At 36.5% G+C, this 16,994-nt stretch overlaps 1 protein-coding gene across 3 annotated transcripts in view; it reads left to right on the top strand.

Moving 5' to 3' along the window:
- Positions 1–16,994, top strand: part of C6H2orf76 (chromosome 6 C2orf76 homolog) — an 86,309-nt gene that overhangs the window by 43,041 nt on the left and 26,274 nt on the right. For all 3 annotated transcript variants that reach the window (XM_067742173.1, XM_067742174.1, XM_067742175.1), the window contains exon 4: positions 15,930–15,980. In XM_067742173.1, the coding sequence (XP_067598274.1) occupies positions 15,930–15,980 (51 nt within the window). The remainder of the gene's footprint in view (positions 1–15,929; positions 15,981–16,994) is intronic.

Below are 16,994 nucleotides of genomic sequence, written 5' to 3'. Positions count from 1 at the left end.
ACTATATTGCAAATGTTCAAGAAAGTAGAGGAAAGATTGCGCATGTGACAGATGGAAGATATGGAAAAAAAAAAAAAAAAAAAAAGAAGAAGAAAAGGCCCAGATTGTCCAGATTGAACTGCAGATGAAAAATACCATGTCTGAGATGTATATGCACTGATTAGGGTTAACATGTAGATCAGATGGGCGGAAGAAAAGATAAGGAAACTTGAAAACATAGCAACAAAAACTATCTAAAATAAAGCACAAAGAGGTAAAAGACTGAGAGAAAAATAAATAGAGCAGTAGGGGGGTATGGGGTAACTTCCAGTAGCCAAATATACATGTAATTGGAGGCCATGAGGAGAGGAGCTGGGACAGGGGAGGGAAGACCTATTTGAAGACATAATGATTGAAATTTTACAAGTGTGGTGAAAGCTATAAGCCTACATATCCAAGTAGTTCAACAGATCCCAAGGAAAAGAAACATGAAGAAAGCTATACCATGGCATAGCATAATCAAATTGCTTACATCTGGTAATAAAGGTAAAACATTAAAAACAGCCAGAGTAAAAAGGACACATTACATAAAAGGAATAAAGATGAAAACAACAACAGCCTTCTCATCAGAATCAATGCATGCCAGGAGACAGTGGAGCATCATCTTTAAAGTATTGAAGGAAAAAAAGTCAAACTAGGATTCTGTTCCTGTTTTTCAGAAATGAAGGCTTGTCAGACATACAAAAGCAGAAAGAGTCTAGCACCAGGAGACTGAACTATAAGAAATGCTAAAGGATCTTCTTCCAACTGAAGGAAAATAATACCAGATGGAAATCTGGATGCACACAAAGAAGTAGTACTAAAAATTCGTAAATGAGGGTAAACAGAAAATGCTTTTTTTCCTTATTTTAAAAATATTTTTAAAAAGATATTTGACTATTTAAAGAAAAACAATAATCTGCTGTGGGGTTTATGGAAAATATATGGCAGCAATAGCACAAAGGCCAACAAGGGAGAAATGGAAACATGCGGATATGATTCTTTTACTATATATGAAGTGTTACAGTATCTCTTGGAGGTAGACTGATAAGTTAAAGATATTTACTAAAAACCTTAAAGCAAATACACACACACACACACACACACACATACACACACACGAATTAAAGAATTACAGCTAATAAGCCAACAAAAGGGGAATAGAGTAGAATCATAAAAAACTGTCAAATAGTCAATTTAAAAGAAGGTAAAAGAAGCAACAAGCATATATTGTACAGCACAGAGAAATATAGGCATTATTTTATAATAACTTTAAATGGAGTATAATCTGTAAAAATATTGAATCACTATGTTGTACACCTGAAACTAATATTGCAAATCAACTATACTTCAGAAAAAAAAAGAAAGAAAGAAAGAAAAAAGGAAAGGGAGATGATAGTTCTGTTCTTTTCTAATCTGTCATGGAAACAGTTTGGAGATTCCTCAAAAAACTAAAACCAGAACAACCATATGATCCAGCAGTTCCACTCCTGAGCATGTATCCAAAGTAGATGAAAACGCTAATTCAGAAAGATACGTGCACCTCAGTGCTCATTGCAGCATTGTTTACAAAAGCCTAGACATGGAAGCACAACCCAAGTGCCTATCATCTGCCTTTTCTTAAAAAGGTAATTCAGTTCATGCATCTTAATTTAAAATTATTCTTGGTTGCTTCATATTGTGTCTATGATCTCTTAAATCCTTAGGTTTTGTTTTTTTATCCTGATTGCTACTGTTAAGCCATGTCTCCCAAGTGAAATTTCGGGAGGTAGTTGGGTTTTGGACTTAGGCAAAGGGCATTCTCTTCCTCTCCCAGTCACTAGGCAAAGGACATTCTCTTCCTCTCCCAGTCACACTGTCTTTCTCTCTCCTCCTAACTGATTTCTCCTTGGTCTCTCTCCTGTGCTCCAGACTCAGTTTCGCCTGCTAAACTAACAACTTCTTTTGTGTTTCTACTTGGTACCTACAACATCACATTTTGTAATGATTGCTCACCAGCTGTCCATGTGCTCATTTAGATAGAACTCCTGACCAATATGCTGGAGGAGAAAGTAATAGATGTCAGTTCTAGGACAGAGCATCTAAGATCTGGTGTCTGGTCCTCCTGCTTACCCCTACCCAGGAGACCATGGATGCCTTGTCTTTCAGAAGGTGCAGAAGTTTTGAACACTGTTTATGTGGTTAAATTTCTCATCATTTAAATAGTTTTATGTGTCTATAGTCAAATACCTTAAAATGCTTTATATTGAAAAAATAAAGGAAAGTGGAAGAGGAATTAAAGAATAGATGGACAAATAAAAAACAAATAGCAAAATGGTAGGTTTAAACCCAGCTATATCAATAATCACATTAATTGTAAGTGGTTTAAACACCCCAACTAAAATGCAGACATATAACAGGAAGTCTCAATTACAAGTTGCTTGCAAAAAATGTATTTTCTTGTATATAAAGATAAAGATCAGTTAAAGGTAAAGTTATACTATGCTAATACTAATCTAAAGAAAGCTGGAGTGACTGTTAATTTCAGAATAAAGAATATTACAGGGATAAAGGCTCTCAATTTATTATGATAAGGCATTAATTAGTCAAGAGAACATAATGATCCTAAATGTTTATGCACCTAACAACAGAGCCTCAAAATACATGAAGTCAAAACTAGTAGAACTACAAGGAAAATTAGGTGAAGCTGCAATTATTGTGAGAGATTTCATCACCCCTCTCTCAGTAATTGATGGAACAAGTAGAAAATTAGTAAGGATATAGAAAACTTGAATACTATCAACCTAAATTGACCAAATTGATATTTAAAAACACTCTATCCAACAATAGCAGAATATACATTCCTTTCAAGTGCTCAGAGAGCATTTACCAAGAGATCATATTCTGACCCATAAAAACAAATCTTGATAAATTTGAAAGGATTTGAGTCATGCAATGTTTTCTTTTTTCTGGGTTTATGTTTTAATATGCATGCTTCTGATGTAACTTTTTTTTAAATAATGGGTTTATTGAGATGTAATTCACATATGATAAAATTCACGTTTAAAGTGTACAATTTAGGGGTTTATAGTCCATTCACAAAGTTGTGCGATCATTACCACTGTCTAATTCCAGAACATTTTCATCGTGCCAGAAAGAAACCCTGTACCCACTAGCAGTCATTCCCCTTTCTCCCCTTCCCCTAGCCTCTGGCAACCACTAATTTACTCTCTGTCTCTGTAGATTTTCCTATTCTGGACTATGTTTAACTTTTTGAAGTGTAAAAAAGAATTCTTTTTTTTTTACCACCCCATCCCGCCACATTCCCCCCTTGGTGTCCATATGTTTGTTCTCTTACATATCTGTCTCAATTTCTGCCCTGCAAACCGGTTCATCTGTACCATTTACTAGGTTCCACATATATGTGTTAATATATGATATTTGTTTTTCTCTTTCTGACTTCACTCTGTATGACAGTCTCTAGATCCATCCATGTCTCAACAAATGACTCAATTTTGTTCCTTTTTATGGATGAGTAATATTCCATTGTATATATGTACCACATCTTCTTTATCCATTTGTCTGTTGATGGGCATTTAGGTTGCTTCCATGACCTGGCTATTTTAAATAGTGCTGCAATGAACATTGGGGTGCATGCGTCTTTTTGAGTTATGGTTTTCAATGGGTATATGCCCAGTAGTGGGATTGCTGGATCAGACGGTAATTCTATTTTTAGTTTTGAAGGAACCTCCATACTGTTCTCCATAGTGGCTGTATCAATTTACATTCCCACCAACAGTGCAAGAGGGTTCCCTTTTCTCCACACCCTCTCCAGCATTTGTTGTTTGTAGATTTTCTGATGATGCCCATTCTAACTGGTGTGAGGTGATACCTCATTGTAGTTTTGATTTTCATTTTTCTAATAATTAGTGATGTTGAGCAGCTTTTCATGTGCTTCTTGGCCATCTGTATGTCTTCTTTGGAGAAATGTCTATTTAGGTCTTCTGCCCATTTTTGGATTGGGGTGTTTGGTTTTTTTAATATTGAGCTGCATGAGCTGTTTATATGTCTTGGAGATTAATCCTTTGTCCATTGATTCGTTTGCAAATATTTTCTCCCATTCTGAGGGTTGTCTTTTCGCCTTGTTTATGGTTTCCTTTGCTGTGCAAAAGCTTTGAAATTTCATTAGGTTCCATTTGTTTATCTTTATTTCCATTACTCTAGGAGGTGGATTGAAAAAGGTCTTGCTGTGCGTTATGTCAAGAGTGTTCTTCCTTTAAGAGTTTTATAGTGTCCGGTCTTACATGTAGGTCTCTAATGCATTTTGAGTTTATTTTTGTGTATGGTGTTAGGGAGTGTTCTAATTTCATTCCTTTACATGAAGCTGTCCAGTTTTCCCAGCACCACTTCTTGAAGAGACTATCTTTTCTCCATTGTATATGCTTGCCTCCTTTGTCATAGATTAATTGACCATAGGTGCGTGGGCTTATCTCTGGGCTTTCCATCTTGTTCCATTGATCTATATTTCTGTTTTTGTGCCAGTACCATACTGTCTTGATTACTGTGTAGTATACCCTGAAGTCAGGGAGCCTGATTCCTCCAGCTCCATTTTTTTTTCTCAAGATAGCTTTGGCTATTCGAGGCCTTTTGTGTCTCCATACAAATTTTAAGATTCTTTTGTTCTAGTTCTGTAAAAAAATGCCATTGATAATTTGATAGGGATTACATTGAACCTGTAGATTGCTTTGGGTAGTATAGTCATTTTCACAATATTGATTCTTCCAATCCAAGAACATGGTATATCTCTCTATCTGTTGGTATCATCTTTAATTTCTTTCATCAATGTCTTATAGTTTTCTGTGTACAGGTCTTTTGTCTCCCTAGGTAGGTTTATTCCTAGGTATTTTATTCTTTTTGTGGCAGTGGTAAATGGGAGTGTTTCCTTAATTTCTCCTTCAGATTTTTCATCATTAGTGTATAGGAATGGAAGAGATTTCTGTGCATTAATTTTGTATCCTGCAACTTTACCAAATTCATTGATTAGCTCTAGTAGTTTTCTGGTGGCATCTTTACGATTCTCTGTGTATAGTATCATGTCACCTGCAAACAGTGACAGTTTTACTTCTTCTTTTCCAATTTGTATTCCTTTTATTTCTTTTTCTTCTCTGATTGCCGTGGGTAGGACTTCCAAAACTATGTTGAATAATAGTGGTGAGAGTGGACATCCTTGTCTTGTTCCTGATCTTAGAGGAAATGCTTTCAGTTTTTCACCATTGAGAATGATGTTTCCTGTAGGTTTGTCATATATTGCCTTTATTATGTTGAGGTAGGTTCCCTTTATGCCCACTTTCTGGAGAGTTTTTGTCATAAATGGGTGTTGAATTTTGTCAGAAGCTTTTTCTGCATCTATTGAGATGATCGTATGGTTTTTCTTTCCTCAATTTGTTAATATGGTGTATCACATTGATTGATTTGCGTATACTGAAGAATCCTTGCATCCCTGGGATAAATCCCACTTGATCATGGTATATGATCCTTTTAATGTGCTGTTGGATGCTGTTTGCTCGTATTTTGTTGAGGATTTTTGCATCTATATTCATCAGTGATATTTGTCTGTAATTTTCTTATTTGTAGTATCTTTGTCTGGTTTTGGTATCAGGGTGATGGTGGCCTCATAGAATGAGTTTGGGAGTGTTCCTTCCTCTGCAATTTTTTGGAAGAGTTTGAGAAGGATGGGTGTTAGCTCTTCTCTAAATGTTTGATAGAATTCATCTGTGAAGCTGTCTGGTCCTGGACTTTTGTTTGTTGGAAGATTTTTAATCACAGTTTCAATTTCATTACTTGTGATTGGTCTGTTCATATTTTCTGTTTCGTCCTGGTTCAGTCTTGGAAGGTTATACCTTTCTAAGAATTTGTGCATTTCTTCCAGGTTGTCCATTTTATTGGCATAGAGTTGCTTGTAGTAGTCTCTTAGGATGCTTTGTATTTCTGTGGTGTCTGTTGTAACTTCTCCATTTTCATTTCTAATTTTATTGATTTGAGTCCTCTCTTTTTCTTCATGAGTCTGGCTAATGGTTTGTTAATTTTGTTTATCTTCTCAAAGAACCAGTTTAGTTTTATTGATCTTTGCTGTTGTTTTCTTTGTTTCTATTGCATCTATTTCTGCTCTGATCTTTATGATTTCTTTCCATCTGCTAACTTTGGGTTTTGTTTCTTCTTCTTTCTCTAGTTCCTTTAGGTGTAAGGTTAGATTTTTTATTTGAGATTTTTCTTGTTTCTTGAGGTAGGCTTGTATAGCTATAAACTTCCCTCTTAAGACTGCTTTTGCTGCATCCCATAGGTTTTGGATCGTTGTGTTTTCATTGTCATTTGCCTCTAGGTATTTTTTGATTTCCTCTTTGATTTCTTCAGTGATCCCTTGGTTATTTAGTAACATATTGTTTAGCCTCCATGTGTTTGTGTTTTTTACGGGTTTTTTTCCCCCTGTAATTGATTTCTAATCTCATAGCATTGTGGTCAGAAAAGATGCTTGGTATGATTTCAGTTTTCTTAAATTTACTGAGGCTTGATTTGTGACCCAAGATGGGATCTATCCTGGAGCATGTTTTGTGTGCACTTGAGAAAAAAGTGTAATCTGCTGTTTTTGGATGGAATGTCCTATAAATATCAATTAAATCTATCTGGTCTGTTGTGTCATTTAAAGATTCTGTTTCCTTATTTATTTTCATTTTGGATGATCTGTCCATTGGTGTAAGTGAGGTGTAAAAGTCACCCACTATTATTGTGTTACTGTCGATTTCCTCTTTTATAGCTCTTAGCAGTTGCGTTATGTATTGAGGTGCTCCTATGTTGGGTGCATATTTATTTATAATAGTTATATCTTCTTCTTGGATTGATTCCTTGATCATTATGTAGTGTCCTTCCTTGTCTCTTTTAACTTTCTTTATTTTAAAGTCTATTTTATCTGATATGAGTATTGCTACTCCAGCTTTCTTTTGATTTCCATTTGCATGGAATATCTCTTTCCATCCCCTCACATTCAGTCCGTATGTGTCCGTAGGTCTGAAGTGGGTCTCTTGTAGACAGCATATATATGTGTCTTGTTTTTGTATCCATTCAGCAAGCCTGTGTCTGTTGGTTGGAGCATTTAATCCATTCACATTTAAGGTAATTATCGATATGTATGTTCCTATGACCATTTTCTTAATTGTTTTGGGTTGTTTTTGTAGGTCTTTTTCTTCTGTTGTATTTCCCACTTAGAGAAATTCCTTTAGCATTTGCGTAGAGCTGGTTTGGTGGTGCTGAATTCTCTTAGCTTTTGCTTGTCTGTAAAGCTTTTGATTTCTCCATCAAATCTGAATGAGATCCTTGCCGGGTAGAGTAATGTTGGTTGTAGGTTCTTCCCTTTCATCACTTTAAGTATATCATGCCACTCCCTTCTGGCTTGTAGAGTTTCTGCTGAGAAATCAGCTGTTAACCTTATGGGAGTTCCCTTGTATGTTATTTGTCGTTTTTCCCTTGCTGCTTTCAATAACTTTTCTTTGTCTTTAATTTTTGCCAGTTTGATTACTACGTGTCTCGGCGTGTTTCTCCTTGGGTTTATCCTGTATGGGACTCTCTGCGCTTCCTGGACTTGGGTAGCTATTTCCTTTCCCATGTTAGGGAAGTTTTCGACTTTAATCTCTTGAAATATTTTCTCTGGTCCTTTCTCTCTCTCTTTTCCTTCCAGGACCCCTATAATGTGAATGTTGTTGCGTTTAATGTTGTCCCTGAGGTCTCTTAGGCTGTCTTCATTTCTTTTCATTCTTCTTTCTTTATTCTGTTCCACAGCCGTGAGTTCCACCATTCTGTCTTCCAGGTTACTTATCCATTCTTGTGTGCCTCAGTTATTCTACTATTGATTCCTTCTAGTGTATTTTTCATTTCAGTTATTGTATTGTTCATCCGTTTGTTCTTTAATTCTTGTAGATGTTTGTTAAACATTTCCTGCATCTTCTCGATCTTTGTCTCCATTCTTTTTCCAAGGTCCTGGATCATCTTCACTATCATTATTCTGAATTCTTTTTCTGGAAGGATGCCTATATACACTTCATTTAGTTGTTTTTCTGGGGTTTTATCTTGTTCCTTCATCTGGTACATAGCACCCTGCCTTTTCATCTTGTCTCTCTTTCTGTGAATGTGATTTTTGTTCCACAGGCTGCAGGATTGTAGTTCTTCTTGCTTCTGCTGTCTGCCCTCTGGTGGAGATGGGGCTATCTAAGAGGGTTGTGCAAGTTTCCTGATGGGAGGGACTGGTGGTGGGTAGAGCTGGCTGTTGCTCTGGTGGGCAGAGCTCAGTAAAACTTTAATCCGCTTGTCTGCTGATGGGTGGGGCTGGGTCCCCTCCCTGTTGGTTGTTTGGCCTGAGGCGACTCAACACTGGAGCCTACCTGGGCTCTTTTGTGGGGCTAATGGCAGACTCTGCTAGGGCTTACACCAAGGAGTACTTCCCATAACTTCTGCTGCCACTGTCCTTTTCCTCACGGTGTGGCAAAGCCACCCCCTGCCTCTGCAGGGGACCGTCCAACACTAGCAGGTAGGTCTGGTTCAGTCTCCTATGGGGTCACTGCTCTTTCCCCTGGGTCCCGATGCACACACTACTTTGTGTGTGCCCTCCAAGAGTGGAGTCTCTGTTTCCCCCAGTCCTGTTGAAGTCCTGCAATCAATTCCCACTAGGCTTCAAAGTCTGATTCTCTAGGAATTCCTCCTCCTGTTGCCGGACCCCCAGGTTGGGAAGCCTGACGTTGGGCTCAGAACCTTCACTCCAGTGGGTGGACTTCTGTGGTATAAGTGTTCTCCTGTTTGTGAGTCACCCACCCAGCAGTTATGGGATTTGATTTTATTGTGATTGCGCCCCTCCTACTGTCTCACTGTGGCTTCTCCTTTGTCTTTGGAGGTGGGGTATCTTTTTTGGTGAGTTCCAGTGTCTTCCTCTGTACTGTTGTTTTCTGACCACAGTGGAATTAGGTTAGAAATCAGTAACAGATATATCTCTGTAAAATCCCCAGGTACTTGGAAACTGAATAACACAGTTCTAAATAACCTATGGATAAAAGCAGAGAAAAGGGAAACTATTTTGAACTGAATAAAAATGTATACACAATTTTTCAAAATTTGTGGGAATCTGGTGAAACAGTACTGGGGAAAATTTATGGTACTAAAAATGCCTAATGTAAAAAAGAGAAGAGGTTTCAAATCAGTGATTTCAGCCCTTATGTTAAGAAACTAGAAAAATAAAAGCAAATTAAACCCAAAGTAAGCAGAATAAAAGAAATAAAAAAGATCATAGCAGAAAATAGAAAAACTATAGGGAAAATCAATAACAGCCAAAGCTGATCTTTGAGATTAATAAAATTGATAAAGTGCTAGCCAGTCTAATCAGGAAAAAAATAAGAGAGAGAGAAGACACAGGTTATCAGTATTAGGAGTGAGAGTTGTTATATCACTACAATTCTCTACAGAGTTTGAAAGAATAATACAGGAACATTTTTAACAACTTTGTGCCATAAATATGTTATCCTAGGTACATGGAAAAATTCCTTGAAAGACTCAACCCAAACTACCAAATCTCACTAAACAGGAACAAACAACCTGAATAATTCTGTTTTTTAAAATGAACAGTAACTAAAATACATTTTCACAAAGCAAACTCCAGTCCCAGATGGCTTCACTGGTAAATTCTACTGTACATTTAAGGAAGAAATAATCTCAATTCTACAGAAACTCTTCCAGAAAATAAAAGAAAAGGAATTATTATTATTATCTCATTCTCTGAGGTCATCCTTATCCTGATATCAAAATCAGAGAAAGCAATTAGGAAGGAAAAAAAAAAAAGCTGACAACCAATAACTTTCATGCATAAAGATGTAAAAATTCTTAATAAAATTTTAGCAAGTCAAGTCCAGCAATATTTAAAAAGGAATAATACATTATGCCCATGTGGGGTTTATCTTAGGAATGCAAGGATGGTTTACCATTCAAAAATCATTCAGTGTAATTCATCATATTATAGATTAAGAAAGGAAAACCATGTATTTATTTCAATAGATGAAGACAAAATGCTGCATCCACTTCTGTTAGAAACTTTCAGTAAAGTAGGAATAGAAGGGAACTTTCTCTACCTGATTAAGGATATTTATGAGAAACTGATACCCTATATCATACTTAATGGTGAAAAACTGAGGGCTTTTCTCCTACTATAAGGAACCAGGCATGGTGTTTTTTAGAAATCACTTCTATTCAACACTGCATTGGAGGTTCTAGCCAGTTCAGTAAGACAAGAAAGAGAAATAAATGGCATCCACATTAGAAAGAAAGAAAATGTCATTATTCACTGGTGACATGATTATCTATGTAGAAAATCCTATGGAGTCTATAAAAACAGTACTGGAACTAGTAAGTTGAGCTTAGCAAGGTTGAAGGATATAAATCAATATACAAAAATTAATTGTGTTACTAGCAATATATAGTTGGAAACTGAAAAAGAGTAATAGCATCAAAAAATATGAAATACTTAGTGTATAATCGATAGAGCTGTAAGAACTTTACACTGGAAACTCCAAAACATCACTGAGAAATTTTAAAAGACCTAAGTAAATGGAGAGAAAGACTGTGTTCATAGATCAGAAAACTCGATATGGTTAAGACACCATGACTCCTCAAAATAATGTGTGGATTCCAATGCCAATGAAAATCTCAACAGACTTTCTTTTTTCCTTCAGGTAATGTCAAACTTATCCTAAAGTTTATAAACAAGTTATTCTAACTTGTTCAGAAATTATAAGGAAAATAGAAAAGACCTATAATAAATAAATAAATAAATATATAAATAAGTCACAAAAAGTTGGAAGACTTAACACTATCTGGTTTCATGACTTATTACTATAATGCTATATCAGGCAAGATAGTGTGTGTGGTATTGTTATATAGATGACATATATATCAATGAAAAATAGTCCAGAAATAGTCCTACACGTATATGTTTAATTGGTTTTTGAGCAAGGCATTTTAGGGGGAAGAGGTCATCTTTCTAAAAAGGTGTTGGAACAACTGGATATCCATATGCAAATAAATGAACTCAACTCTTACCTCCTACGATACACAAAAACAATTTTTGTTCAAGACCTGAATTTGAAAGCTGAAACCATAAAACTTCTGACAGAAAACATAAGAGAAGATCTTAGGGACTGATTTTGGTAAAATTTCTTAATACAGCACAATAAACAAAAAAGAAAAAAACTTAGGCTTCATCAAAATTAAAAAGTTTTGCTTTTTAAAATATACTTAAGAAAATGAAGAGGCAAACCATAGACTTGGAAAGACTTTGTAAAACATATAAACAAGCGATTTGTGTCTAGAATAATAACTAGAAAAGAAACCAAGCTGTTACCACTCAGTAATAAGACATACAACCTAATTAAAAATGGGCAAAATATTTGAACACGCACTTCATCAAAGAAAATGTATGGATGACAAATAAGCATATTCAGTGATACTCATCATCACTGGTCTTTAGTGAAATGCAAATTAAAACCATAGTGAGAGCATAACACACCCACTAACATGACTAAAATGAAAAAATTTTAGAAATTAAAAACTAGTTTTCAGCTAGGATGTGGAAGAACTGGAACTCCTTATATGTTGCTAGTGGGAATGTTAAAAAGGTACCACTTTGGAAGATGATTTGGCAAATTCTTAACAAGTTAAACATGCACCTACCATACAATCCAGCCAATTCCACTTGTAGGTGAAATGAAAATGTCTGTCCACGTATGAATACTCATAGCCTTATTCGTAGTGGTACAAAATGGGAAACACCCTTTTTCATAAGGAAGTGTTTGTTCTTTTTCTCCTCCTCTTCAAGCATTTTTATATGTAAAGCCTTTTTCTCACCATAATATGTTTAACGTCTAATCTTTTCTTTTGCCACCACGGAAGATACCAGCTTTATCCTACCCTTCTTAGTGCAGCAGATGGGAGTTGGGAGGGCTGGATTCTAGTCCTGGTTCTTGATGCTTTGTGCTGACCACCTGCCTTCCTGAGACCTCAGGGTTCTTACCTGCCGATTAAAGGGATTAAACGATACATATTCACTCATGTATATTTTTGAGCACCTGCCATGTGCCAGGCACTCTTTTAGGTACTGGCAACATGATGAAGAAAATAGGCTGTAGTACTTGCTCTCACTGGAACCAGTATTCATTACCCTGTAATGTGCCAGGCACTGTCGTAGGTTTTGGGAAGACAGGCCACTGTGTCTTAATCTCCAGGAATTTATGAATTAATAGGAAAGAGAGACCAAACTAAGTAAACAGACAAAACTATAATTGTAAAAAATGTTATGAAGGGAAGAATATGAGAGAAGACCCCTGTTTTAGTAGGGCTGTCAGGGGAGGCCTCTTTGTGGAGGTGACAGTTGAGCTGAGATCTAAAGAGAGAAAGAGAAAAGGGGCTCCTGTTCGCCTCTGTCATTGTCTCTCCTCTCAGAAATCTAGACCGAACGTAAGGCAGTGATTTGGTGCCTTGACTGTAGACATCTCTAAGTGAAAACAGTTTCATTGAGCTATCTGTTCTGTACCTCAGCCCTTTCTTCAGGGGTTTTCGCTGTCTAGTTCAGGGGGTATAAATGGCAATAAATTAAATTTAATTCTCCTTTCCGATGTTTAGTCAATACTTCTTTGGCCCAGAATTCATAAGTAAGTGAGAAACAAAAGATAAAATGAGGGTCTGTGCTCTGCTAAGCCTAAGACAGACGTTTCAGATGGGGGTCAGGCAGGCAGATTTGGACTTCAGACAGGTTTCCTTTGGCCTACAGTATTTTCAATTCAGAAAAATTCACCTGATCCCCCAGACTTTAGCACAACAGATTAGAATGTATGGGCTGCAGCCCCCCTTTAACGGGATGCTTGCTCCTACCTCACAGTCCCCTCCTGTTTGCCCGGCCTCATTTACTCCTGTCATCTGGTTGGCCTCCTGTGATTTTGTTTGTCAAAGAATCATCTCAACAGGTTTTGGTCTTGTGTTTAAACATGCCTGGGACTGGCCTGCTGTGAGTCTGATCTACTGGTGCAGCGGGCTGGGTGATTCTAATGTCGGCTGGTGAGACCATAGCCCTGGCTGTGAACATACTGGGTTGGCCAAAGAGTGCCTTTGGTTTTTAAGTAAAAATAAAAGACACATTTTTCAGTTACACCAAGAACTTTATTGAACAACGTATTCACCATTTTGTTCCACTACCTTCTGCCATTTTTCAGGCAACTTCATGATTCCATCTTCCCAAAACTTTTTATCTTTTTGAGCAAAGAACTGTTCCTGGTGCCTTTTACAGTCTTCCAGGGAATTGACATTTTTTCCATTAAGTGAATTTTGTAAAGACTGAAATAAATGGAAATCCGAAGGTGCAGTGTCTGGGTGAGTACGGCGGATGAATCAGAACTTCCCAGCCAAGCTATAACAGTTTTTGCCTGGTCATCAAAGAAACTTGTAGTCTTGCATTATCCTGATGGAAGATTATGCATTTTCTGTTGACTAGTTCTGGATGCTTTTCGTCGAGTGCTGCTTTCAGTTGGTCTAGTTGGGAGCAGTACTTGTTGGAATTAATCGTTTGGTTTCGTGGAAGAAGCTCATAATAGAGGACTCCCTTCTAATCTTACCATATACGCAACATCACCTTCTTTGGATGAAGACCAGCCTCTGGTGTGGTTGGTGGTGGTTCATCTCGCTTGCGCCAAGATCTCTTCCATTCCACATTATTGTACAGTATCCACTTTTCATCGCCCGTCACAATTTGTTTTAAAAACGGAACATTTTCATTACGTTTAAGTAGAGAATCACATGTGGAAATACGGTCGAGAAGGTTTTTTACGCTTAACTTAGGTGGAACCCAAACATCAAAGCAATGAACAAAACCAAGCTGGTGCAAATGATTTTCAGCGCTTGATTTGGATATTTTGAGTATGTCGTCTATCTCCTGTGTGGTATAACATTGATTGTTCTCAGTTTGTGTCTCGATTTGATCGCTGTCAACCTCAGCTGGTTTACCCGACCATGGAGCATCATCCAGCGAGACATCTCCAGCACGAAACTCCGCAAACCACTTCTGACAAGTTCCATCAGTCACAGCACCTTCTCCATACACCGCACAAGTCTTTTTTTTGCGTTTCAGTTGCATTTTTACCTTTCTTGAAATAGTAAAGCATAATATGCTGAAAATGTTGCTTTTTTTCTTCCATCTTCAGTATTAAAATGGTTACACAAAAATTCACCAATTTTGATAAGTTTTTTTTAAAAAAATGCACTCAGATATGACAGCTGTCACAATACAATCTAACAAAATTGTTTTGAATGAAGTTAAAGACAACTAAGTGCTACTAGAGCCATCTTACAGAAAAAACCAAAAGAACCTTTTGGCCAACTCAGTAGCTTTTTACAGGATTCACAGGGAGCATGTGCTCTCAAGAGTGGGGACTTGTCTTGGTAACTTCTTATTTACCCTGTATCTGGAATATTTGGTAGTAGGTAGTTTAAATGCATATAACATAAATGAATAAATTATATTTTAATGTTGGTATGTATTTGACCTTTAAAAGGTAAATGTACTTAAACAGTTTTCCTAGTTCAGATGTGTGGGATTTTTTAGAGTTTTCTTTGATAACACATTCCTGTGGTTTTAAGATCAAAATGTAAATAGGAATAGAGTGAGAAGTCTCCTTGCCACTTCTTTTATTTTATTTTTTTTAATATTCAGCTATCCTACTTCCTTTTTCTTTTATTTATTTATTTATTTATTTATGGCTGTGTTGGGTGTTCGTTTCTGTGCGAGGGCTTTCTCTAGTTGTGGCAAGCGGGAGCCACTCTTCATCGTGGTGCATGGCCCTCTCACTGTCGCTGCTTCTCTTGTTGCGGAGCACAGGCTTCAGACGCGCAGGCTCAGTAATTGTGGCTTATGGGCCTAGTTGCTCCGCGGCATGTGGGATCTTCCCAGATCAGGGCTCAAACCCGTGTCCCCTGCATTGGCAGGCAGATTCTCAACCACTGCGCCACCAGGGAGACCCCTCTCCTTGCCACTTCTGCTCTCTATCTGACCAGTGCATCATGCTCCCTCCCATGAAAATATAAGCAAATGCAAACATATATTCTTATTTTTACCCCCTTTTACTTAAAAGGTGGCTTACTAAAAATAAGGCTCTGCCTTATGCCTCCTTTACTCTTGACATATCTTGAAGATCTTATCATATTAGTAGAGAGCTTCTTCCTCATCCTTTTTTGTTTTTTACAGTTGAAAAATATGTTTAATTGTTTGGGCATATTATAGTTTATTTAGCAAGTACCCCCATTGAAGGATATTTGGATTTTTCCAGGCATTGCGAACAGTGCTACGGTTAGTACCTTTGTATGTATGGTCGTTTCATACACACACGCACAAGAGTGTGCAAAGTATACACCTCTATGGTAAATTCTCCAGGTGGAATTGCTAGGTCAAAAGGTATATGCATATGTAATTTTGATATATGTTACTTAATTGCCCTCTGTAGGGGTTGTGGTTTAATTATTATTTAAAACTAATTCTACTATTTGGGACACTGTTTAAAAATTTTTTTTACTTTGTTTTTGTTCTGTTTTCTTTGCTGAGTTAGAGTTGTTACATGGTAGGTTGTCTGAAATTTGGTAAGAGTATTAAGATCGTTCTAGATCATTGGTTTCCACTACTAACTTACCCCCCCAAGGGGTTCTCAGAGTCATGTGCTAAATGAACATCAACTATATAATAATGTCTCCCACATACATACTGTATATTTCAAATGTATAAGATGCTATTGTATAATAAAATGCTAATTCATTTAATACTATGTCTATTTGAATATTTTATAATAAAAATAATCTTTCTCTTACAGATATCCCTTTGAGGACCAGCCTGCCACCACCATTCAGAAACTATAAATATGGTAACCAATTTTTCTTAGTCTTTTAAGATATATATTAATATAATTTCACATTAGTTTTATATTGATGTGAATTTTAAATTTGGTTTTCAAAAATGAATTTACTCTGTGTATATAAAAACCACTATGGAAGTTATTTAGAAATATAGGAATTCTAGTATATCATTAAATTGTAATTGTGTAGGGAAGTGTATGAATTGTATATTCCTCCTATTTGTGAGGAATAGCATGTTTGGCAAGCTGTTTAAGATGAATTTCTTTGTCAGGTAATCAGAAAAGAAGAAATGATTAAAGACTAGGAATTATAAGAAGAGGTTTAACATTTTAGATGCCAGTAACTTGAGCATGTTACATAGTAATTTTATATGTTGCAATTATTGATTTTAAAATGTAGTAATAAGGCGAGAAGCTGGGTTTCATTATTTATTATAAAGATGGTACCGTTATTAACCTTCCGCGTAGTGCCACTCACCAAACTTTGCATCTGAGACTTCACTTGAGAATTACAATGCACCTAATAAATATTTCTGTTAATTGGTGCAGACATTTTTAAAGCATAAATTTTTTATTACCCTAGATCATTTTTGGAGTGGTTTTTAATTCTGCTGCCATTTGGTAGAGCAACTTCTGACCTAAAATACTTTGAAATCACAATCTTCACCGTGTGTATGCATTTTAATATCCAGAGACTAATTGTGAGGTCACAAGGGGTAGTCAAGCAGAAGTTAAAGACACTGAGTGGAAAGTACTTTGATTTATTGGACTTAAAGAATTTACATACTAAATATTGAATAAGAGAGAGGAATAAAAAGCATGATTAATTAAATATGAAACTTCTCCACTTTCGTCTTTCATGGCTTTCAAAGTATCATGCCTTGAAATATAACCTTAAACTTGAATCAGCCTGCAGATGCCACTTAAAGTTAGCATAGCTACATATAGTTTCCCTTTTTGCATGGTGTGGGTGTGTATTCAAACTTGTGTTCCATGTAAGTTATTTTAAAAGATCAGTTTTAG

The sequence above is a fragment of the Pseudorca crassidens genome, chromosome 6 (assembly GCF_039906515.1).
Source record: "Pseudorca crassidens isolate mPseCra1 chromosome 6, mPseCra1.hap1, whole genome shotgun sequence".
Lineage (NCBI taxonomy): Eukaryota > Metazoa > Chordata > Mammalia > Artiodactyla > Delphinidae > Pseudorca > Pseudorca crassidens.
Note: the sequence above shows the minus strand (reverse complement) of the source record. Positions and strands in the feature narration are given on the sequence as shown.